This window comes from Limulus polyphemus, unplaced genomic scaffold (assembly GCF_000517525.1).
Source record: "Limulus polyphemus unplaced genomic scaffold, Limulus_polyphemus-2.1.2 Scaffold3112, whole genome shotgun sequence".
NCBI lineage: Eukaryota > Metazoa > Arthropoda > Merostomata > Xiphosura > Limulidae > Limulus > Limulus polyphemus.
The window spans coordinates 1-25,916 of NW_013668722.1; the positions used below are offsets into that span (position 1 = coordinate 1).

General features: G+C 34.0%; 1 protein-coding gene across 1 annotated transcript in view; it reads left to right on the forward strand.

The window, feature by feature from the left end:
* The first annotated feature begins 7,853 nt into the window (after positions 1-7,853).
* LOC106468685 (PDZ domain-containing protein 8-like) overlaps positions 7,854-25,916 on the forward strand; it is a 118,757-nt gene continuing 100,694 nt past the window's right edge. The window contains exons 1-3 of the mRNA XM_022397050.1: positions 7,854-8,048; positions 11,626-11,794; positions 22,044-22,249. Coding sequence (XP_022252758.1) covers positions 7,854-8,048; positions 11,626-11,794; positions 22,044-22,249 — 570 coding nt within the window. The remainder of the gene's footprint in view (positions 8,049-11,625; positions 11,795-22,043; positions 22,250-25,916) is intronic.

Here is a 25,916-nt window from a genome sequence, read left to right on the forward strand (position 1 = left end):
ATTGTTATTACTTATTTTACCTACTCTAGTCTTAAATAACTTAAAAAAGATCCATATTTTTTATTTTAATTACTTTTATAATAATAAATAAAGAATAAATGTGAAAAACAAGAAATAAAGTACTTACCCAACCTTCTTTTTTCTTGCCCTCAATTGTCGAGGAGAGTTAAGCCTGATTTTTTATAGTAAATATAGTAAAGCACTTAACAATTTTTATTTAATTAAATAATGCACCAAAGAATATAGACTAATAACATGCAAAAAGTAAACAAAATAATTTACCTCTCAAAATTTTCCTGGCTTTCTAACTATGCGACAAGAGCCGTTACCAATTCATCCAAGCTAGTCATTAACTTTCCCATGGGAACAATGTTGCTTCTCTAAGTGAAATTGACGATTATCTGTTCAGAACACAATATCATACAATGCATCATTTGATAGATGAAAATCTTGTCTTTCTATTGTTTATATGTAATATATAATGAAACGTAAGAGAGAGCTATTAACAAATTGTGAAAGAGAGGATGTGACAGGAGGGGTCGGATTTTCTGTTTGATAACTCTGTAACCAAACAAAATTGAAGGCTATAAAAATTAAGGTTTGTTTGAGGAATAATGATTTTATAGAAAGTTTTTTACGTTTAATTTCGTACATTTTCGAGGGGGTGATGGATAAAATAGGGATGATGACATCTTAAGACAAAATGTGTCACGTGGGTCACACTAATGGAAATTCAGGATTTTTTTATATATATCCTTGTACAATTAAGAACTTAAAACTAGTATATTATTTAAATATGGATTATTAGCTAAGACTTTATCTATTCTAATTGGTATAACATAAACAAAAAGTAGTTGAATAAAATTTTGAAAGTAAGACACTATAACCTTGTGTCCTGTGCAGTAAAGAGTACCTGTAGCGAGAGGGTTAATTCACTGGGGCATTCAATATGGAAAGTTTGCCATTGAGTTGGTGTAAACCCACTGGTGACTATATGAATGCACCCTTCAGTGGGAAATGAGATTGAGGTGTTGCCTAGAAATGTGGTACAAGCCACTACACTATGATTCAAGCTACATGAATCTTGTGTTCTTCTCAGAGTGCAATTCTGGGATATTTTCTTCCTGCACTAGATTATTCTAGGAAGTATCTCTCATAAGTATTTCTCGAATACAGTATGGCCTTACATATTTCCTTGACCACATTAGGTACTCTTGCTCAGTCAACTACTTGAGAGAAGTTTTTATTGAGCAATCCTTTTTTCTGCCCATCTATGCAACATTTTTGCACCATGTAGAAGGTTTTTCTGATATTTTGCTCTATCACCTTTACTTGACAAAGAGTATTGCCTGCATTACGAAAATTCAGTCTCTCACTGAGTGATGCCCGACAAGGCTACCACTTCTATTCCCCAGTGGATGACACACTCCATGAGTCTTCTCTTACTGATTCTTTGGTTTCAGAAAGGATATCATCTTTGTAATTTCTTTATTGTTTATAAAGTTCAAATTTTTCTTACCTAACAATGTATTTCTGATAGATACCTCCCACCCTTTCTTCCCACTTCTAGTGTACTTCTTTTGCCTCATAAAGAATGAACCTTTGTTACAAAGTAGTGTGTATGCCTCCCCTTCTCTATTCTATTAGTGAAGGGCTGTATTCTGATTATGATTTCATCATAAGCTGGCACAATACATATTAGGCAAGTTTATGGGCTGTCTTCACAGCATTGGAGTGAGGTAATAGCTCTCTATTGTACAGATAGGTAAGTAGAATGTTCATTTTCTTTCCCTTGAATGTATAATAGAAAAGATCTTTAACATAGGCAATCTAGGATTTTGAGATTTTGCAGTTTGCTCGTATCTCTATCTTATGTAGGTATCCTCCCACTTTCTCTAACAGCCAAAACCTTGTTATATGAAAACAATGACGCTGGCTAGTAAAGTTTTGAATGACACATTATTGTGAATGAAGATATTGTTTGGTTGCTTTTTCTTTTTGTTTGTGGTCTGTATTTGAATTATACTGTACTTAACATTTTCAGAATCAGTTGTTTACTGTAGATTACTTGTAGCTTGCCTGTTGGAAATCAGTGTGTCTGAAATGTGAATAATTTCTTCAGAGAAAAGTGTTTTGTTTTCACAGTGTTTATTTCAATACAAATCTTTGCATTGTTCAACTATCTGGTTCTTAAAGTTTGTAAAGTGTTGTAATTACAGAAGGGCACTATCTGAGATGATGTAGAATGTATGGTGGAAATGTGGAAGTTGGTGGTGAGGTGAAGGCATTATATGAGACTGGAGCAAAACATAGATAAATGGCTTTTTCAGCCATGGTTAGAGTTATGTCTGCAAACTTGATCCATCCTTGAGACTAAAGGGCAGCTAGGAGAAACATCAGCTGCTGTGGCACAAATTTTACTGGTCTCTACCTGCATGCGTGTTAAAGATGGGTCACAGAGACAGTGATCACTCAATATTCTGAGTGGACTGTACAGAACATTAAGTGTTCTTTTATTAGTATAGACATTGCCAGGTATTGGTGTCAATGATCAGCTAGAGAGATAAGATGCAGCAGAAAGAGTCATAATTAAACTATATAGAGGAGATAGAATCTCACCGTAATACTTTGGCTATGCAAAGCCATTAAGAGCCTTTTAACCCGTTACCTGCCATGGCCATTTTGTCTTATTGTGAGGGCAAAATCACATTTGTGAATTGAAAGAATTATAGAGAATTTATCTTTTATTGCATTTCAGATTTTATTTTTGTAAATAGTGGCATAACATTCAATTATTTGTACAAAATTGTATTGTTTAATGAAGTTTAAAGAAGAATTTAATGAAAAAATCCTAAAATATGTTTGAGACTGTAAATAAGTGCTCTCTAAAAAGAAATTTTTTTCTAAATTTGTTTAAAATTTTTCCTTCCACTTCAGCACTGGTCCTGCCATCTATGATTAGTATCTAAACCTTTTTCTAGTCTGTTTTCTTTATAAAACAGTGTCTGGGCGTGCTAAACCTCACTTTTAAAATTTTAGCCAATTCTAGTCGAAGGTGTCAATTTCTGTACCATGTTATTCCACCCTCTGTATTTCACGTTTGACAAATCATAGGATGATAAGCAAATCTCTGGATTTTACAATATGAATGTGGGTGGTGCTTATTATAGTAACTGCCATTTTATGTAGAGGTTGTATTTAGTATTGGCCAATAGTGGTTTTCTATAAGCGTTAGAAAACTTGCTTCTGGAAAAAACCGCATGGGATGTATGTGGCTTTTATTATTTTTCTATAGTCATGCAGCATTGTATATCTATTTATATTAATCATTATATTGAAAAATTAACTCAAGTAGATATATTTTTTAGGAAAGAAGTTGATCCACGATTGTTAGGGTTAAGAGCTATTGAGTGGCGAGTGCAAGGTCTTTACATGAATTAGGCTTAGTACTTTGAACTGAAAGAGTTTGTGATTTTTTATATTCTTTTGCATTTAAATTAGTAGTTTTAAGTTCAATAATTTAGAATAATTTTATACTTAGCTCATAATAATAATAATATGATTCAGTATTTAGAATGATAAACTTGTGTGATTTGTACGTAATACTACTAGTACCAATACCACATAAAAATTTTATATTTTTACTTCTTACAATCTTTACTTTGTAGTAAGACCCACACTTTAGTTGTTGTTGCTTTAGAATTAAAACAATCTAACTGATATATATATAAAGTTTATTTGATATTTTGCAAATGGTTTAAAACTCGGTGTACAAGTGACAACAATAAAACCCACATGTTGGTTGTGAATCAGACTAAATACATTTGTCTCAATAATACAGGGAAAGCTATGACATTCTCACAGTAGGAGTCTCAATACACTTAAGAGCTTAAGTTTCGATTTTCCAATGTAAATCTTTCCTATAATGAGAGGAGTGTCACCAGGACTAATCTTTTAAGTGCAGTAAAGTAATTTTCTTTGTAATTTATGGTATCTGTATCATTTGGTAATCTCTTCTAACAGGATGTATCAAGTAACTAGGGTCAGGCGGTGTTATTCAAACCACCTGTACTGTAAACTATTACATACATTTGCTGGTAGTGGCAATTAGTTTTGTCTGTATAGCGAAACAACATACAAGGACATATGTTGAAATAAACTTGTTTGAAAGTTCAAAGAAATGATATTAAAGTATGAAAAAGGTTTATTACAGTAATGTTGAAATGTGCCTGTGCTGGACTGAATGAGAGTAACCACCAACAGCCATGATAGTTTATGCCAAATGTACAAAATTCATGCTGCTAACCACATGATTTATTTGGCACAACAAACAAAAGTATGGCTGCAATGAAACATAAATTAAAATGTTTTTTATGTACACATATAAACATGAGATGCTAGTTAAAAATAAAGATACTCATTTATTGTTTACGTTTACTTACAAATATTATTTTTGGGTCTTGTATATTACTTGAAACCATAAGGAGAGTACGTGATTATTAAAAAAATGAAAGAGATACAATTTGCATTTTATGGACAATAAGAATTTTTTGAGATTTTAAAATAATGTACAAAACATAAAAAGTAATAAGTTCAAATCTGGAACAAATATAAATATATTAATCATTTCCTATAAATACCATTTCCTGATGTAATTTTTCAAGATATTAAAGATCATAATGCAAAATTCATCAAAAGTAACAGGCTTTATGTTTCTTAAACTACATGCATTTATGAAAGTTCTTATGATGTTTCAAACAGTTTCATCCACTAGTTTTATTGTTGGAATGAAATATAGCAAGACTTGCATTGGGTATTCAGAAACATAGTAGCCAGTGGTCATCAGGTTAAGAAGGCAATATGGGGCACTGACTGTGCTCCAAGGCTGCATATTGCAGCTCAAGTTCATATGGAATGCCATAACGATACGTATTAGGCATTATCGCAAACTGCCACTAACTTAGATAATTACATCACTTTATTAGGATGTTTGTCTCTAGATTTATGAAAGAGGGTGAGTGCCTCCTTTAATTTGATAATGAAGACTTCCCTCAAACTGAAGGATATTATGTACCTCCTGTTAAATTTATTTCCAGTAATAAAACCAGTGGATAAAATTGTTTCATAAAAGTATGTAATTGGAAAAAAAATTGTTATTTAATGTAGTTTTTTTTTGCACTGAGACTCTGAATAGTTCACCTGCAAGGTAATTTTCATTTTGAGCATAAAAATGCTATTTATTAGCTTGCAGATTTCAGATTTTACAATCTCTGGAACCTCCTAAATGATTATCAAAAGTTTTTAAGGTAAATGTTTATGTTTCATTTTTCAATTTCTTTATCATATCACTAATTCTAACTGTTATCATCAATGTACAGTGCGATGAAATGTTGAAAATTAAGAAATCGATATATGTACATACCTTTTAACTCTTTGTTGAATAATCTTAGAATATCTTCTTTAGATCATATACAAAATTTCACATCTTTGCCTTTTCACTTACATCTTATTTGCAATATTTTAGTTTCATTCCATGTTCTTTATCTTTGATTATTTATGTTGACACAAATTAGCATGTGCCCATGGACAATATAATGTTAACATCGGCAGAGACGGTTTTAGCTTCAAGTAAAACGTTGTTTTGTCTTTATAACTTTTTGAAAGCTGGTTCAATGAAGCAAAGCATAGAATTAATTTTAAAAATCATAATTCCTCTCAAATATGAATTTTAAAACACAAGTAATACATAATTAACTAAAATATTTTAAAGTGAAACTAAAATGCATTTCAACTGTCTATCAAACTAATATATATAAGGTGAAAGAAAAAAGAGCCAAGTGCTAGGAATCCCACTCTCAACAATAGACTAAGCTTTATTTTACCTCATTTGCTAATGGATATATACTTCTACATTTACTGTTAATTTAGTGATCTTCCAATGGGAAATACACTTTTTCTATTGTTTATAAGCATACCATTTAACTTTAAACTGTTGCTTAGCAACACAACTTTTACTTTGCAAGTGTGCATGACCTATCAAGAACTAAGAAAATTTTAGAAAAGTTTTCTCCTCTGGGACAACCTATATAATGTACTTTGAACATTTGCACAGAATCATCTCCATTACATCTACAGTTTCTTCTGTACCAGCTCTTAAATTTGATATTTGTCACTGCGAGTGTGTAATGAGATATCAAAACTCAAGTTTTAAATAATATTTTTGAGGTTTCTTTTGAAATAAAGTAATAAAACTTAGATAATATAAAACTTTGAATTATAACATGCTTTATAATAATAATTTCACTAAAATACATTGACACTAAAGTGGTTTAATTGTGAATGTAAGTCAGTAACATGCACAGAAATGGTTTTAAAAAATAGCATCATCATTATAGGGTTATATTCACAATATCTCAGCTGTATAGTGGTAGAGACTCTGATAACAGGATCCTGTCTGCACCAATATTTCACAGTTCATTTCCTCAAACGTTTCTATCAGGTTATCTTCTGGAGTGGATAGACTTAGAGTTATGTATTCCAGTGTCAGATCAAAATTTTCTGTGGTGTATGGTAAAATGGTCAAGGTGATAAAGTATTTGGATAAGGAACTCCTTGATGACTGTGACACTGTGGAAAACTAAGTGATCCCCCAGTGCCAATTTGAAAGATCCGAGGCTATTATTTTATGTGAATTTAGTTACTTACGTAGATGATCTAAGAAGAGTTTATGAGTGGAGGGATATGTAGAGTCTATTATTTTATGTGAATTTAGTTACTTACGTAGATGATCTAAGAAGAGTTTATGAGTGGAGGGATATGTAGAGTCTATTATTTTATGTGAATTTAGTTACTTACGTAGATGATCTAAGAAGAGTTTATGAGTGGAGGGATATGTAGAGTCTAGGAGTAGTCCTTTCCTGGACATAAGACTTTTGCCAATGCTTTGAGGGTCTATGACATTGGTCAGCTTAGAACCAATGACTCAGAAAGATTTGCTTATGGCTGGTGCACCCACATAATTAGAGCAGATGTTACACTAAGGATTAATTTCAGCAGAAGGGAAGTGAAGATGACTGAGATTTGCCAGAATGATTGATGACAGATAAATTAAAGATCACGTGTCTCCCCAAGTCATTGTTAGTTTGAGCACTGCAACTCTGGTCAAACTACTCAGTACTGGACAGAGGCTGGATGAATGGTTTCTGTCAGTCAATAAGATGAGGTACCTTTCATGGTGGAAAGGTTCCCCACGATTTTGAAAGCAGCTATCAACACCTGGGATCATGCATGATTGTACAAGGAACTACCATGAGAAGCTCGTCACCTAATAACACTAGACAAGGTACCAACTGCCCACTAGAGTATCAAAGTCCCTGTGGGTGGCTTCCACTGAGAACAAAGGATATTAGCAGCAATTCCTCCAAGAATCAACCACAGTAAGGAGAGAGCAAAAGCATTGTCCTGATACACAGAACCCTGTAGATGAGACCAAGCAGATCTTGCCACGGATATTCAAGGGTACAGCAAAAGAGGATATGGATCAATTCCTGAAATATATTAGGCAGATTATATCCTGGAATGGATGAGCTAAGAAGCAGGCTGTGCAATGTCTGGTTCTGAGATTTGACAGGTTGGCTCTTGACACTATGTAGCATCTGGGTAGGGAACAGGAAGATGACTGGGAAGCTACTGTGTATAAAATGTGTCACTGATTTGAACTAGTGGAGAATTGGGCAATATAGCAGGCCAAAAGAAAGGGTCTGATTGCCACTAAATGACTAATATTCAGTCAGTGGGCAGGGCTATGTAGATCTTCATACAGTGTACATGCTGCATCAAGGTCCATCCATAAGATGTATGCTAAAGAAAGGTCTGCCCTAGGGGTATTTGCCATTACAAGGGGACATTCCCAAAGTCCATCCATGCAATACATACAGCAGTCACAGCTGATGCCTATGCCTGGACATGGTCAAGAATGGGGAGAAGTGTTTGCTTACTTGTGGACTTGTGGGGTACTGATGAAGGAACTGTCCATACTTTACAGCACAGTAAGGATGGCATAGCCAGTTCCTGCTAACCCACAACATCAACACTTTGCAGGTTCAAGATGACCTGCAATGAATGATGGATGTGGCAAATGCTCTGTTGGTCTTGGCCACTAGCTTGGGGGATGCATAGCAGACAGCTTGCCCAAGGTATTTATTGGTCAACCCATATATGTCAGGCTAATGAAGACTGATTGGTTTGTGCTGATAACGGTGCAAGGGCAAAAGGTTGATTTCTTGTTAGAGATAAGAGTGGTGAGAAATTTAGTGGATTTCACAATCTTTCAAGCCCTCTTGAATGAATCAAGTGAATATGGACTTTGTTCTGATGAAGGAGGATAGACTAGACTTTAGAGGATAGATCTGCAGCTTAGTCTAGGAGATATAGCATCCAGAATGAAAGTAACTGTTCCCAATCCAGGATCTGGAGTTGGCATCTTTGGGCTGGAGGCACTGTGGATTTTATCAGTCAGTTTTACCTGTGCAATTGGTGAGCTGATGTTCCATGGGTAATTCGTCCAGTTCCACCCAGATGAAGCCCAGGAACATGTATGAGTTTATGTAGCAATTGGAATAACAGTACTTCCTCGTAAACAAGTAATGTTCCATAATTTAATCCTGATAAAATCTGATGCTTCAGTGTTGTAAAACATAGTTGTCAAAGTCGTGCATTAAATAAACTGTTCCTTGTCCAAAAAGCAGCTAGTCTTAACTCCTTTAGTGACCTTCCTAACAAGGGATTAAATCTCAGAACTGCTTTATAATTATGAATGATCAGGTATCCAGCTGGACTCTGGAATGGTCACAAATATGGTAAGTGGAAAAAACCAATGCTCTCCATGATTGAGAGCAAACATAAAGCTACCTGAGGACATTGGTTGATGATTGTGCTAACAGTCTGGACCCGATATAGTGAAAGAAACTCAGTGACATATTAGGTGAATATGCCAATATTAATGTGGGACCAGATAGCTAATTGGGTCAAACAACAGTGAATCAACACCATGTAGACACAGGTGACACATGTCTGATAAAGCAACCATCACACCCATTTCTTTAGATCATTAAGTAGGTTGCAAGTCCTAAAATACAGTGGATACAGTATATAACATTTAAAGATATCTGTGAATTTTGTATCTATAGAAATTGCTTGGTCCTCTCCAGTAGTGATTGTCAGGAGGAAGGAAGATTTTTCATGGTTATTTTTTGACTTCTGATGGACAAACAGTAATTCATGCTGACTTCTTCCCTCCAGTTTTGACAGATGAATCTTTGAATATGTTAGAAGGATTCTTTGTGTAGAACACCTTTGGTGTGGCATCCAGATACTGGCAAGCCAAGCTGAATCACTATATTGCCATACAGAGAAATCTTGTACCTTCATGGAATGTCCTGATCTTGGACATCATTTGGGGGTTGTCTTCAAGATTAGTTGAATCTAGTTGCTTTATTTCTTTGTTCTACATACTAGGTGATGTCAGTTCTGCCTAAAGAGATATTGCAGCAATATATAAAATCTGTGTTAAAAGTATTTGCACTGTAATATACTTTGCTTGCTGGTTATGATGTTTACTAATGTAACTATCAACCAATGCTATGAGGGAACAAAGGTAACAAGGTGACGCTGTCAACTAAACAAAGAAAGTGAATTTACCTGTTGAACTGAGGCTTGCTTTCTTTTGCCAGTTTTTATTCGGAGATTGTCAATTGAAAACTTCTTTCAAGAACAATGTTTTTTTAGTTCTACAGAAATTAATCCTGAGGGAGAGAAGGCTGTGGAGTTAATTACATCCTAGTAGAAAAGGCTGTCATTACACCTGTGTTTACCTGGAGTACCAGATGTGTATCTTATGTACATGATGTAACTAATATATTCCTTCAGCTTTGATTTAAAAAATCTTCAACATGTTTAGGTCAAAACCTGAAGACCAAAAGACAGAAATCTTTTGAAATGTCAACCTTTCTACCTGAGCTATTTTCACAGACTGATCCTCCATGACTTTCTCTACAAATATCACTGTTGGCAGTTGCTTGCCCATTTCAATTTTATTTGTTCATGAATTTTCCTTTCTTATACATTGTATTCTATTTATGATGTGCTATATGTAGGTTTACTTAATCTTAATTTTCTTGTGTTCCATTTAATATGTTGTTCAGTCTTATTTTGTATTTTTAATCTCATCTTGGAATTTTTTTTTTTCATTTTGTTTCTGTATCTTTAAATTTAAATGTATAAATTATTCCTGATGTTTAATTTCATAATATGATTATTTTATATTATATTTCCAATTTTCTTTTATGATATGTTTCAATTCATTCTAAAATTGTATCTACTTTTATATCCAGTGTTATTTTTTATTTCTTCTGTAATACTGTTTAACCTGTTATTTAGTGTTTGTAACATTTAAAGATATCTGTGAATTTTGTATCCATTTTATTTTTGTTTTCCTTATTTAAAGTGGCTGTTTGAACTTGTATGTCTAAAGAAAATTTCCTTTGTTGTTGAGCATGTTAGTGTTTTACCATTATATATTATGTTCTCAATAAAGTTATTATCAAGTATTAAGACCTTGTAAGATAAACTTTAATTTGGTGTTTCAGATTTAATTTTAGTGTTTGGTCTTAGAACAGCCATGAGATAAAGGGGACAGTTGTACAGTTGAAAGAATTGCTGTTCTCACACTTACAGAACTAGGAAAGAATATATCTTTATTCATATATACTCAAGTGAATTTTTCAAAATTTTTGTGCAGCTGTTATGTGTTTAGTTAATTGTAAACAGAATGTGAAAGATCATAACTTCTGTTGAGTCTCTATGTGGACAAAATTTATATACCAGAATGATTCTTCAGTAAGGCTTATACTTGCTTGACCCTTTTTCTATACCACCTCTCACCTGGAGTACAGATCACACTCAAGTTTGTTTAGGGTGATACAGAGACTTGTAAAAGTTGATGTGATTTGATGGTTTTTATCTCCTTTCAATGTTTAATAATATTAATCATTACCATAGATGATTTAGAACTGTGGAACATCATGGTAGGAACTTTCATTCAAACATAACAGTGAAATATACCATTACTCTTGCTCTGATCTTTGTCTTGTGTAGATGTGCTTCCAATTACCCCAGCAGCCAAAAGTTTGTGATTTCCAGAACTCTAAAGCCAGCTACTAAAATTTTCAAGGACAGATTAATCCCAATAAAGATTTTCTTTGTTTGTTCTCTTGTATTTTCTTCTTTTCTTTAGACATTGTGTGTTCAATTTATCACCTGCTTGACATATTCAGAATCTGCTGCTTATTATGAATAATTTATTTTGTTTGTACCTAAATACCATTATGTTAATTAAGTGGTAAATAAGTTATTTATACATGAAGAAAATTGAGTTTAGTTGAAACAAAATTTTATTTGGTTTTATTATGTTAACTTTGTGTTATAGATAAATTGAGTGTTGGATTGATATATGTGTGATTAAATTTATCTTATGACTGTTAAAATGCATATAACATTTTGATATCACATTGATAAACAAAAGGCTATAAATAGAATATGATATTTAAAAAACCAAAATCTTTACAGAATTATTCATCTGTAACTACTGTTCTTGGACAGAGGATATTTAGAGAAGAAAATTCTGAATTAAGTCCCTGTAAAGGTATCTCACTTCCACCTTCACCATGCCGATTGCACATGAGGTCCAAGAAAATGGAACACAATAAAAGTGTGTACCTTAAGCCACAAGATCCTGGTATGTTTTAACTTCTTAACTTATTATAATTGTTTTTATATTATTTTTATTTTTATAAAATTGCATTGAAATATGTAGAAAAAACGTTTTCCTAGTTGAAGAGGAAAATGAGTAATTGACTCAAATATGTCAGGCACTGGTAGTTGCAGCTGAATAGCCTCACTTTGTGTTGAGCATGTCAAATATTCAGGCCTAAGGTCATGTTAAATAAAATATCAGGGTCATTTATAGCTTATAATTAATTGTTTAAGCCTTATTAACAAGTTTTAACAATTAATAATCATCTCACAATGGGCATGTCAAAGTGAGTTTGTCATGATTTTCTAGAGTTGCATTCAAAACTTAATTAAACTACTTTATTATCATGGTATATGGATAAACTTGCCATCAAAATATAATTAATAAATATAGTTTTAATATTGTATAAATTTTAGTTATTACTTAGCCTTCAATGTTATTTGTTTATCGAGCCATAAGCTAGAAAATCAGACACACTTGCCACACCTACTTTTCGCATTCTCTCATTCACAAATTGCCAATAGTCCTCTCTGATGTTTAATACTATATTATTTATAACCAATAGAAAGCCAAAATTTTAACTAATCTATCAAATGACATATTATATTATATCATTTTCTGTACAGAGAATTGTCTATTTCACTTCCAATTCAAACTTTATTCCCATGGGTAACACATCGAAGAGATTAACTGAATTTTTAATAGCTCTTATCCCACAGTTCGAAAGCCAAAATAATTGTCTACTTTTTGTAATATTGTTGTGTGTTTTGGGTACATTTTAAAATTAAATGTGTATTTAGTATAGTAGTAGTACCATTAGTGTAAAAAAGTAGGCTTAAGTACTAAATGTTTTATTTTTCATGCGTATTAATTATTCATTTATTATTATAAAATAACTAAAATGTAAAAATTAGAAACATTGTTTTAGATAAGGTTAAATAAGGTAAGATAAAGAAAAAGTAATAATATAAACTCTTCATGAGGTATGCTCGCAATCAGTTTGTGTGTAACTTGTGCATTATGTAATTCAGTGCAAAACATGAGCTACACATTTACCAAGTCATTTCCAACTTGTGTGGAGAGGGATTATTAGTTAAACACGGTTCAAAGGGCTGTAAAAGAGTAAAATGTACATAGAAACAGATGTATACTGTTACAAGCTTTAAGGCTTTTAGGATAAACATCTATAATTTCATGTAACAATTTGCAGCCATTCTAGAAAGAAGAAAGGTGATAATTTTTATGGTGGTTGTGAAGTTGGTCAAATTGACCAGGTGTGTATAGGGTTATAGTATGCTTTCAATTAGCTTGTACATTACGTAATTTGATAGGGTAATGTGAGCTATATGTTTGCTGATTTATTTACAACTTTTGTGGTGGCGGTGTGGATTCACTCTCAGTTGAGACTGTCAATGATCTCATTCGTATTGAGATGGAGACATATATTCAGGTTGGTGGTGTTTTTTCAGTGGGCTCTGAGGCTGCGATAAAGGGTGGTTCTGGACATTCTGGAGAGAATTTAGATTTGCTTATTCCTATGCCTTTTGTTATTCTATTGGCTTCTCAGTCCCTCTGTGGGATAGTGGTAAGTTTGCAGACTTGCAACACTGGAATCTCGAATTCAAATCCCTATAGTGGACACAACAGATAGCCCAATGTTACTTGACTTACCTGACAAAATGTTGTTCCAAACAATGGTAATAAGAATTGACTTTAAAAAAATAAACAAGAAGGCCACTTTGGGGTAAGCTACCTCTGATTTGTTTTCCTCAGTTGGTTCATTGAGAGTATGATATTTTGGGTCTTTCTCCAGTTGCTTTTGAGCCTGCACTTTACTTGAAGGCTGAAAGGTCTGGGAGTGAATAATTAGTGTTCTCTCCATCCATGGACATTGTGGTTCATGCAGGGAGGTTTACTGCTCAGTTAAACGAAGAGACAGCTATGCCTTATCTGCCATGGTTCTTAAAACTACATGATTTAGCCCACCACTGCCAGGTGGAAGCATATTCCAACTCAATTAATACATTTGCTCCTTGAAATTAGGGTTTCTAAGATAGAGTTTGTAGTTAACCCAAAAAAAATATCAATGTCCCCTGGAGGGATAGTGGCAAGTCTACAGACTTACAACTCTAAAATCCATGTGGTGTTTTCCTAACAATAAACTTTATTGGAAGACTCTCAAGATCACCACATTGATAATGAGCTGGAACCATTGTTAGCATGCACATTGGTTTGCTTGTTGGCTTCTACATTCATCCCTGTTGTTGTGGACATCTTGACTTTCAAAGAGGCTTCTACAGGGGAACACAGTTCAGCTCCAATTTAGAGTCCTGACCCCTGACATCAGCCCCTTAGTACATTGGTACCCAGAATAGATTCTGTCCATATCCAAGGGTTCCACTGCTTGGTCAGAAAGCTGCCAGTGGCATTAGTGATTATTATATGCCTTCAGGGTCTGTGGGGGTTTGGCTCCAAGAATTTCTGAATGTGTGGTAACCTTAACCACAGATCCAGGAGTACTACAGGTCCTTTAGTTAGGATTAGTCATTCAGATTACATCTTCACTACCATTATTCACTCAACCTGTAGGGCTTTCATCTCTTGCAGATCCTCGGATTTTGGAACTTAATTCTAGGGCAATCAGAGTTTGGTTGGTCTGGGGGTAGAGAAAGAGAGTCGTGCTAGTTCTTCTGGGGTTTTATTCACATCAGTTGTTGGGGCTGATAAGACAGGAGATTGGTGTCCAGTCATCGATTATTCTCATCTGTATCAATGCCTAGAATCTCCAAGGTTCACAAGTGACTCCTTACTCAATCTCAGTTGGTATTTTTCACTAGGATTGTGGAGGTCCAGGTTTGTTGTAGTCGGCTCCTATCTGCACATTGTCATAATAGTGGCATTCCACCACTCTCAGTGATTTTTGTGCACAAGGATCAGGTTCTGCAGTTCAGGGTTTTTACTTTCGGACTAGCATCCGCACCACATGAGTTCTGCCAATTCGTATGAGCTTTTTCTCCTTACCTCCATTCCCTAGCACTGTGTACACACCATTCCATGGACAACTGGTTACTGCTGGCACTATCTCATCAGTTGTAAGAAAGTCACACCCAGATTTTTCTTTGGGAAACAACCAAGGCAGGCTTCATTCTTAGAGCTGAGAGATGTATTCTAACTCCATTTCAACATGTCATTGGGTATTTCTTATCATCACATATCTCAGTCGGGCTCAGTTAACTCAAATCTAGCTCCATGCTATGGAATACAAAGCCAGGCTGTTACTCATTTTACCTTCTCCCACTGCACAGACGGTTCTTTCTCTTTTAGGAATGTGGGCATCATTCAAATCCTTCATGCCTTTGGGTCAAGCACACTTTCAATGGTCTTTATGGGACCAAGGGATCATAAACATTGATTCACTGGATTCCCCAGTTTCCTTATTCAGGATCATTTTTTGATCTCAAGAGGTTGTTAAGTTGGGATACTTATTAAGATATGGGTTCCTCTGCCACCACCTTGTCCAGAAATCCATCTTTTCATGAATTCTTTGCTTCAGGGATGGGGTACATATTCTAACAATCAGGAATACCAGGGTCTATGCACAGATGACAAGACTTCCAAACACAATGTTTTAGTCATTCTTGCTCTTCAAAAGGCAATGCCTTATGGTATGGGCTTATTAAGGGGAAAATGATCAGACTTTACTCCTACAGTTCCATGTTGGTGTTTTGTATTTCTTGTCAAGAAAGCATTTGTTTCAGGTCTCCTTGTTTTTGAACCTTGAATCTCCTTTCTTGGGACTATTACTATCATATTACCTTACTAGCTTGCCATGTTCCATGGGTGATGACTTTGGTAGCAGATCAATTATTTTGACTAAACAGACTCTCCCAACAGAATATATGCTGTATTGCAATGTTTTGTTGGATTGGTTCTAATTTTGAAACGCTGATGATTGGTGGGTTGACCACTCATTGGAACACCCAACTATTGGCAATTTGGTCTCCAGTACCTCACTTTGAGCTTTGGCAATGGATGCATTCCATCAGAATGGGACGGGATTACAACTCTAGGCCTTCCCTCTAATTCATATGTTACCAAAAGTACTGGCAATGATTTGTTCTAACCCATTATCAGGTGCTGTTAATAGCACCAGATTGGCAGCTACACCCTGGTTTCTGCTTCTGTGGTACCTTAAGGAGAGCCCACCTTTTCTCTCTTCCTCATTTGCCATCTCTGTGGAGGCAACCATGTTCCGACATCATACACCTGGCTATACAGAAGCTCAAGCTTCAGGCATGGATGTTAAGCAGTTGTTTGCATGGCATCAAGGTTTAATTTCTATGGTTACAATGTATCTGTCTCCTTCTTTGCTTAGTCCTATGATAGACATTTATCAACAGAAGTGGTATACATATCGGCAATGGTTTATCGAGAAGATGTTGAACCCACAACGATAAGAAGTGCCAACCATATCTTGTGTTTTTCGACCTGGCTTTTTGGCAAGGGTTTTGCATCTTTCACAGTCTCCCTGTTTAATGTGTTCTTATCAATTACCATTATCAAATTCTTTGAGTCCCCAGTACTATCCGAATTCTTCAAGTTGCTTTGGGTCCTTTGTTCCAAATGACCATTCTGGTTACCTACTTGTTATATTAAGGTTACATTACATGCCTTTTTTCAACACCTGTTTGTAGCATGTTTCTCATATGCCATATATCACCTTTATCTGAAGGTTTAATTTTTTTTGCTGCTCACCTAGAGACATTACTGGTCATAGTGGTTTGTGTTTATTGTCCACAAGATGCTTTATCATTCTTCCTACGTCATCAGACTGGTTCTTCTTATTTAAGACACTGTCAGCCATGGAAGGGGATAAATCCTTTTCAGTGATTCATCTGATCACTATTTCTCATTTCTATGAGAGATCAGATTTTGATCACTGTTACATCCCATGAGGATCTTGAAGGTTTTGTTGTCTGCACTAATGCCTTTAGAGATGCTAGACAATGACTTTTAATTCATTCAAATCATTCAGTTTCCCAGGAGTTATTCCCAGTTATATTGATGAGGTGGGTAAAAAATTGATCCATATTGGTTATTCTGGGCTCTTTTTCAAAGTGAGGAATCTTCTGAAAGTCACTTCTAATCAAATTCGTCATTCTTCTATGTCTTTAGCGGCCCGGTTGAATTGCCCGCTGGAGGACATTGTGCGGGCTGGTATGTGGACCTCCCCCAATATCTCACATTATCTTTTATCTCACATTATTTACATGATCTGGCAGCATTTTCATATGATGGTTTTTGACTACCCCCTGTAGCTATTTTAACCATTCTGCTAAATTATATGGAGGATGAGTATTTTCATTTCTAATCTTGTCACTTCTTTACCTTTCAAGGTCCCTTACCTTGTTTTCACAGGATCTCACTCTGTGTGGGTGTTGCCCAGGCAGGTGTGCTTTTATCAAACCAATTCTGCACTAAAAACCACTAATTTAGTATACTTTACCCACTTTGCAACAGGCTCTGTAGAAATGAGGTGTTTCATAAGACCACCTAGAGGCTGACCAAGTGGTATAACTACTATGCTAGCCTGCCACTCATGGACTATCATAAGTAAAGCATACGGGGATCCTGCCAATCCCTGCCGACCATTGGAATGAATAAATTGGTGTCAGTTTTCTTTTAAAAATTTAGGGAAATTTGTTCACCTATTGCACTGTTTCTAAAGTAATGTTCCTCAGGGCTTATGAATGCACTTTACACCCAAATTCTACTAGTAGAGATATTGAGTCCTTACCACACCCAATTTCTACTCACTGGGGTGGTGGACACAGGCTTTTCCTCCAGAATGTTACAGTGAATTTTCTGCACTCTTGGAGAAGAGGGTGAAGTTGGGGGCTCTCCTACCTGGGTCCGTGAATGTTTTTTTTTCCCAGGTGTTGGTAGGAGAGTCAGCCAATGCGAGAGCCTACTCGTAATATCGGTTCAGATTGGATGCTCAGCTATCCTGTTGGGTTGAGCATGTCCCTTCTTTTTGATCAATACTAGTTTAATACATTGTTCATGGAAGAAGGTCTATTGTTTCCTCGTAATTCCAAATGTAGAGTAATCCCATTGTGGAGCCTCGGTTGAGCACAATTTTTTCTACATCCTCCCCATAATTCCGGAGGCAAATGGAATTTACCTTGCCCACATGGTTGGGTGAGTGCTTATAATTCCAGACCAGGTGTTTTCTGTTTCCACAGGTTGAGTAAGACATACATGATCCTGTCATTCTAAGCCTGGGGTGTTGCCTTTCAGACTTCTTCAGGCTGAAGATAAGGTTTGGTTTGTCCACATCACTGTATGGGTAAAGGTTTTGATCCACTCATAAGTGTGTGTAGATATATATTACATTGTAATTGTCCTAGCCACCAATATGGGATATAGGGACCACTGCCCTATTATTCCATCCCCAAGCAGTTGAACCTCGGTTTTCTATTTGGGGCCTGGTCAATAGTGGTGATAAGTCATGTAAAGCTCCACCCACAGTATATGAATTATGTTCTGGGTGAAGAGCATACCTGTTCTGGATGTCGTGTGACTCCCTTTCTTGTGTGCCTGCCTTATATTGAAATACCCATGATCTATGCAGACAATTTCCATATAGATAATGCCCTCATCGGCCCCTGCACCTTCTCAAAATGAGATTCTAGCTGTAGTGTAAAAAGAAGTATGAATAATGTATTTCCAATAATACTTACTTTCTTTCACACTCTCCTGCCTTTCTTCTCCACTAAGATTAAGTTAGTCTCGAAAAAGTGATAACATTATCTGAATGAGGTGCTTATGTACAGTACCAGGATAGAAGGTGCATTGATGTAAGTGGATAGTGTCACGAGACAAATATTGTCAAGGGCAATTAAGTGGGGTATAAAAGACTGGAGCAAGCGAGAAAAAATCAGACCAATGCTTAGATGAGCAAAGGAAGAAACCCTGGCAGTCGAGTAACAGCTGTAGTATGAGAGGAGGTAAGCATTATTGGAAATACATTTTCAATTTAAGAAAATGTTAACATAAAACATTAGGGTCATTTAGGCTTGTAATTCATATCTTGAACCTTAATGACAAGCTTTAATGATTATTGAAAAATATATTTTCGTCAAAAGCATGTATCTTGCATTTTGCTCAGGCATTGGATGGATAAAAGCACACTCTAACTATGTTCATGTTATGTAAAACACTACAGTCATTTAGGGCTGTGTTAAATGAAGTGGTAGCTGATATAGCAAAGTGCTGAATAGTAGACTTCCTGTTAATACCATATTATAGGCAAACACCTAACTACTCAGATATGAAATATTTACAAAAAATATAGGTGAGAAATTGTTGAATGTGAAGCAGTAGGTATCTTTTATGAGTAGGCGTGGAATTTACACATGCTATTGATATTTCTTATAACTAAAATAATTACATATACAGAGTTTACACCAAATGCAGACTTGTACCAATTTTTCGTGAATAAGTATTATTGCTTATAAACATAATATTTAAATTCTAAGTAATCAAATTAATTAAGAATTTTGACTTTATTTCTTTAACCCTATCAAATCAATATACATACATTGTTAGTAGGTTACATAACTCTCATGAAATGTCTTTCCAAAAGTGAAACTAGAACAAGAACTTACTTACAAATATGTAGCTTCTGATAAATAAAATATTTGATTTTGATTTTCTCTACTATTTCTAATAAAAATTCATTATTTAATGTAGTTATTTGCTCTTGGACTCTGAATAGTTCACTTGCAAGGTGATTTTCATGTAAAGTATAAAAATACTATGTTTTTATCTTACATTTCACATTTCTCTTGCATAATCTCTAGAGTCTAGAACCTCCTGAATGAATATCAAACATTTTTTAAGGTAGATGTTTATATTTTACTTTCCATTTTTGCTACTATATCACTAACTCCAGCTATTATCATCAATGTACAGTGCAATGGAATGTTTAAAAATAAGAAATAGAAATATGTACATAACTTTTAACTCTTCATTGTATAATCATAGGATATCTTCGTTGGGTCACATGCATATTTTCATATCTTTATCTTTTCACATATAGTTTATTTTTAATGTTTTATTTTCATTTTCTGTTCTTCATCATTCATTATTTATGTCAACATATGTCAGTGGGATCCCAGACAATATAATGTTATCATAGACAGATTAGCCTTCTGCAAAATATTTTGCACTCACATAAAAACCATAAATATTATTGTGGATCAAGCAGCCAACACTGCTACAAGCAGTTACATCTACCCAGTGATTACAGCATGGTGTCAATTTCAAAATAACCACTGTTAGATTATAGGGTAAAATGAGTTAATTCTAGTAACTATATATATGTGTGTGTGTCTGTCAAGTAACTACACGTGGTTTGTAAAGCTCAAGGAATAGTATAGAAGGTGAGCATGTCACCTGTCAGGGGTTGACAAAATTTATTACTTGTTTTTACTGCATTCAGCCAAAGAACTTTGAAACATACCTGACACTTAGGCAAGTTAACATATTTTAATTGTCTAGACATACATCTACAGGACTGACGTTATATGAGTCCAGACAGGAAGTGCAAAAGTTGATGTTTTTCATAGCTTGTGGGTCATGTGACAACAAAAAACTGAAGTTTAAGTATTTTTTAAAGGTTTCTTAAGAAATAAAGGAATTAAAACTTAGATAAGATAAAACTTTGAATTATAACATACATTTTAATGTTAATTTCATTCACATACATTGACAGTAAAGTTGTTTAGTCTGGTGGTGTTTCTCCCAGGGGCTGTGAGGCTGCATGACATTCTGGAGAGAATTTAGATTTGCTTTTAGATTGAGTGATGTTTTGGGTCTTCCCCTGATTGCTTTTGAGTCTGTGTCTCCCTTATAGGGTTAAGTACATTTTTTAAAGAATTAAGTACAAAACTCTTGGTTTGTATGTTTTTATTGTAAACTAATTTAAATAACTTCTGTATGGGCCTGTAAAAACAAACTGATTTCCAATTTTAAATATAGTTAGACAAAGGACAACATGAGTAAATATGTGCATCATGACCTATATGTGCAAATATGTAATGAATTGACTCCTAGATGAATTTTTTATAGTACTTTCTTTGATTAATTTTATTATAAGTATGTATGCCTAAAATTAAATTTTGTATACGATATCTTACATATGCTTTAATTCTTGGCTATTTGCCAAAGTGTAGAACTTAACATATAATAGATATAATTTTATTTATATATTTTACAAGCCATCTTACATCAATAAATATAGAGGAGTGGCTAAAAAATCACTCAACAAGACAGCTCCTGTACTCCCTATTCATGTTAACCCATTGCACAGTCTTTCAGTGTGGGACCTCATGTAGATGATAGACAATTCCTGTTTGGTATTTTTCCCACAAACAGATTACTCCCTCTCATTTTCTTCTATTAGAGTTGGAGAACCTTTGTTTATCCAGTATCAAGCCATTGGGGTGGTCATTATGGAAAGCTCCATTGTGGGTGGCTTGATATATTTCCTGAGCCACTCTTAACTTGTATGGTCTTCTAACTACATGGGATGTATAGGGTGGTAGAACAGCCTTCACATTTTGCACATTTTCATGACACTTTAGCAAAAAGTAGAAAGTTCCTTTGACAGAACCTTTATGAGCAACCACTTGTATTGTGAGAAGAGTATTCACTGCTTGTGTGTATCTCACCAAGTGCTGCTCCCACTAGGTACTCCTACCTCAATGGAATACATGCTCAGAATGTTTTTCTTTTCTGTTCCTATAATCTGAAAAGTGGCTAATCTTTTTCATTTATTTTTTTTAATTGTTCCCTTCATTATATTTTCAGTGTGGGATTCTAGCTGGAAAGATGAACAGCATGGTCTGAAAGTTAACATTTTCCATACCTGAAAATGTATTTTAGATAGGTACAATGAGGTTGTTTTGCCATCCTTTAGGTGAATAGGTATAGTCTATTGTTGATTGTACCATAGATTAGCCCAATACACGTTTTATATGCAGGAGTGAATGTTCTTGCAATGGTTTGGAGCATGCACAAAAACTATTTCAGTAGCTGTGCTAAGACACTGGTGAATTGTTATGTAGAAGATGAGTATCTATTTAATATACACTTTCAGCCATGGTAAATGCTTACCTTAATAGTTTTAAGATTCAAATTTTATTCTCACCCTTATTTACAACAGAATACAATGATACAGTGCAAAGAAAATCTGATGGGACTCTGGGATCTATCAGCCAGGTAAATATTCAAGACAAATCTTTACAGAAGTCAACAGACGTCCAAGGACAAAGTGTACATATGCGAAAGAAATCAGAAGATTCACAGTTGAACAATAATTGCTCACATCCTGTAGACTTAAGGACCACAAGTTATGTTCCAGCTTCACAGGTAAAATGTATTCTATTGTAAATCAGGACTTTTTTATTAACCCTTTCCATGTGGGTCATAACACATGTCATCATGTTTTGTAGATTTACATTTAAAATGCTAGTAAGCTACTGTTTTATGAATGCATGACCATAAATTTGATATCAACTTCTAGTTTATAATTCCAATGTTGGTATTATATATTTATTTGATATCTTAGTTCAAAAGTAAATATACAAAAATAGCTAAATATTGATTTTTGTGTGTTACATGGTGCATCATCTTCTTGTGCTCAGATTCTATTGTGGGCATCATAAGATCTAAAATTTAGAAATCCAATATTGACAAGCTAGAATATAAAATAAAAATCTCCTACTTTTTTATATTTGCTGAGATATTATTATATTTAGCAAACCCACCACAGTGGCTTTGCCCACCTCTTCCTCTTTTGAAAATACATGTTTACCCATGTCTACTTCTCTTAAGTACATATTTATAACCAATCAAAAGCACTCATTTTGAACAATGTAATTCTATTAGTCTTCCTAAGGTGCTTACATGGGTAAAGCCACTATAACTGCTGGAAAGTCTGAAGAGTGGTGATCAAGGTGAAATTCTGATCAGAAATGAGAAATTACAGTGGATTTTTGTGGTATTGGTCTAGGAATTTATAATTTTTTGTTATTCCAAAATAAATATATAAAACATTTTTACATCCTTCATGTGCAAAATTCAAAGAGACTTAAGTACAATGCATGAGTACCAAACTTTGTAACATCATAAGTAGTAGAGACCATTGTTTTCTATATTTTTTTTTATCTGCTGTTTTATGTTTTTAAAAAATAACTGAAATTTAAGAATTTATTTGTAAATAGTAATAATAATATATATATTATATTATGTATATATACCTATGTAATATTTGGTAACTGAAATACCATTGTATTTTACAAAATACTAGTACGCTAGTTTTGAGACTAAGAAGAGTAAGACATTTTTGTTCTGTAAAGGTCAATTTTATGCTATTTGATACAGTAATGTGAGCAGTATGTGCAACACATGATTTACAACAAAAAAAGACATTAATAATTATAAAAAGATGTATATTGTTATGAGATTCAAACTAGTTAGAACAAACAATTGTGATTTCCTGTTATAATATAGTCATACTTCATCTGAAAATTTCATTTGTATAATTTCTAAAACTTCTTGAATAAATTTTAAGTATTTTTCTTCCATAAAACTATATTTTATCCATTATATTCTCTACTCTAATTCTATACAGGATTGGTCCATTTGACCAACATTGTAACCACCATAAAGATAAGAAATAAATCTAAAATTACTTCTTTTTCTTTCTAGAATGACTTTAAATTGTAACAGGAAACTACATTTGCTTATCCTAAATAGCCTAAAGCTCATAACAGTATACATCTGTTTATACTTAAATTTTAATGTTTTATGGCCTTTTGAACCATGTTTAAATAATAATCCTGCCACACAAGTTGTAAATCACTTGGCAAATGTGGAGCTTACATTATCAAATTACCTTGTGTAAAATTTTTATTATTATTATTCCTTGTCTTACCACCACCCCAGTGGCACAGTGATATGTTTGCAGACTTACAATGCTTGAAACCGGGTTTTGATACTCGTGGTGGGCAGAGCACAGATAGCCTATTGTGTAGCTTTTTGCTTTACTTCAAACAAAGAATCCTTGTCTTACCTAATCTAACCTTATTGAAGCTAATAAATTTGTAATTTTTACATTTTACTAAATTTTATAATAATAGATAAAGAATACACATAAAAAAACAAGAAATATAGTATTTACCTGTTGACTGTCGAGGAAAATTAACTCTACTTTTTTATACTAATGGTACTACTGCATTATATAATATTCATTTAATTAAACAATGCACCTATGAACACAGAATAATGTAAAAAGCAGACAATGTCTTATAACTATCATAAATCTTCTGGCTTTCTAACTATGAAATACAATCCATTAAAAAATTCATCTAAGTTCACTGATGCTTTTTCTGCCAAAATAAAATTAGAAATTGAAGGGAAATATACAAAAATAAGATAATATAATGTCATTTGATAGATTGAAACTTTGACTTTTTATTGGTTATAAATAATATACTATTAAATTTCAGAATGAACTATTGGCAATTTGTGAAAGAGAAGTTGTGATAGTTGTATGTGACAAGTGGGTCTGATTTTCTAGTTTATGGCTTTGTAAACTAATAATCTTGAAGGCTATAAAAATTATGCTTTGCCTGAGTAATATCTATATTATATTCATTGATTTACATTAAATTCTGTACTTCTCAGAGAGATGTTAAATACGTTATAGAAGAGGGAAGACCTAGAGAACAATTGAAACAATTCTCATACTAGAGGAGATTTATAATTTTTAAATTTGATATATCAGTTATGGTTTGATGGCATGTTTATTCATATGCCATGATAATAAAGTAGTTTAATTAAAGTGCTTTATTATCATGTAACCCAGTAAAACCTCGTGGCATGTGCAGAAAAGGATACCTGTATGGAAAGACTTAACTTGTTTGTGACTGTAGTTAGTAGTAAAATTAAATGCCCTTGTAAAGGCTTATAAAGAAATTTTCTTCAGGAAAAGCATTATTATTATTATTATTAGACTATGATGTATTGCTGTTATAGTTTTTATATCATTTACATAACACCAGATTTGCAAATAAGATCATGTACTATTGAATATATAATTTCTTTTGAGATAACTTGATTTGACATTTGTTGTGAAAGAACATGAAGATATTGAAAACTTTTTATCATAAACAGAATAGCTTGATCTCTCATGCATCTGCTTATGAGAGTTGCATGCCATTTGCCTTGAGCTAACTCCCACCTAAAAATCATGTGTTCAACATGAACTGTGCTAGTGCTTGATGACATCATTGTACAATGATACTTTCACCAATGGGAGGGTAAGATAACCTACTTCTCAGTAATTTCCCTGAAACACTTGCATTGAAATTACTTCATTCTTTCCTTGACATTGAAATGTACAGACGTTTTAAAATTATTGATTACTTACTTGAGATTTGAAATAATTTACGTAATTTAAATTTTATTCAAGTTTAACTCTTTCTTTCTTTACTATTCTAAAAAACAAGGAAAAAAATTTTCCTGCATTCCAATATCAATTCTCAAGTGATAATAATTTCTACTTTGTCCTGTGAGGGTGACATTATTACTAACATGGGACCAGTGTCTACTGTGGCTATTGGAGGCTCATTCTCTGTGGAGGATGGGACAGCCATTGTTCAATGAGTTTTGGGTTCTCTCATGCATACAGGGCATCTTCCTCCTATCCATTTGGCTGATGCTCCTTCTTCCCAGTTTGAACATGACCAGGATGATGATGATTTTAAATGGCTGTTTCTCCCACCAGGGTTTACTCTAGGTATTGCTTTATCACCCTTCTAATCTCTTTCTTGGCATAATTTTGTAGGTATGTTCTTTTCATTCTCATTCTCTTCCTGCCATTCTTTATTACATGAAACCCATACATAAGATTACTTTGTCTTCCCTCTCTCTCCTGATATTAGGGTCTATGTGGATTCGTTTTTGAACAACTGTGCACCTGTACTAACATGCTTCTTCATCCTTATCTACCTGAATCTTTTGTTTTATCTTA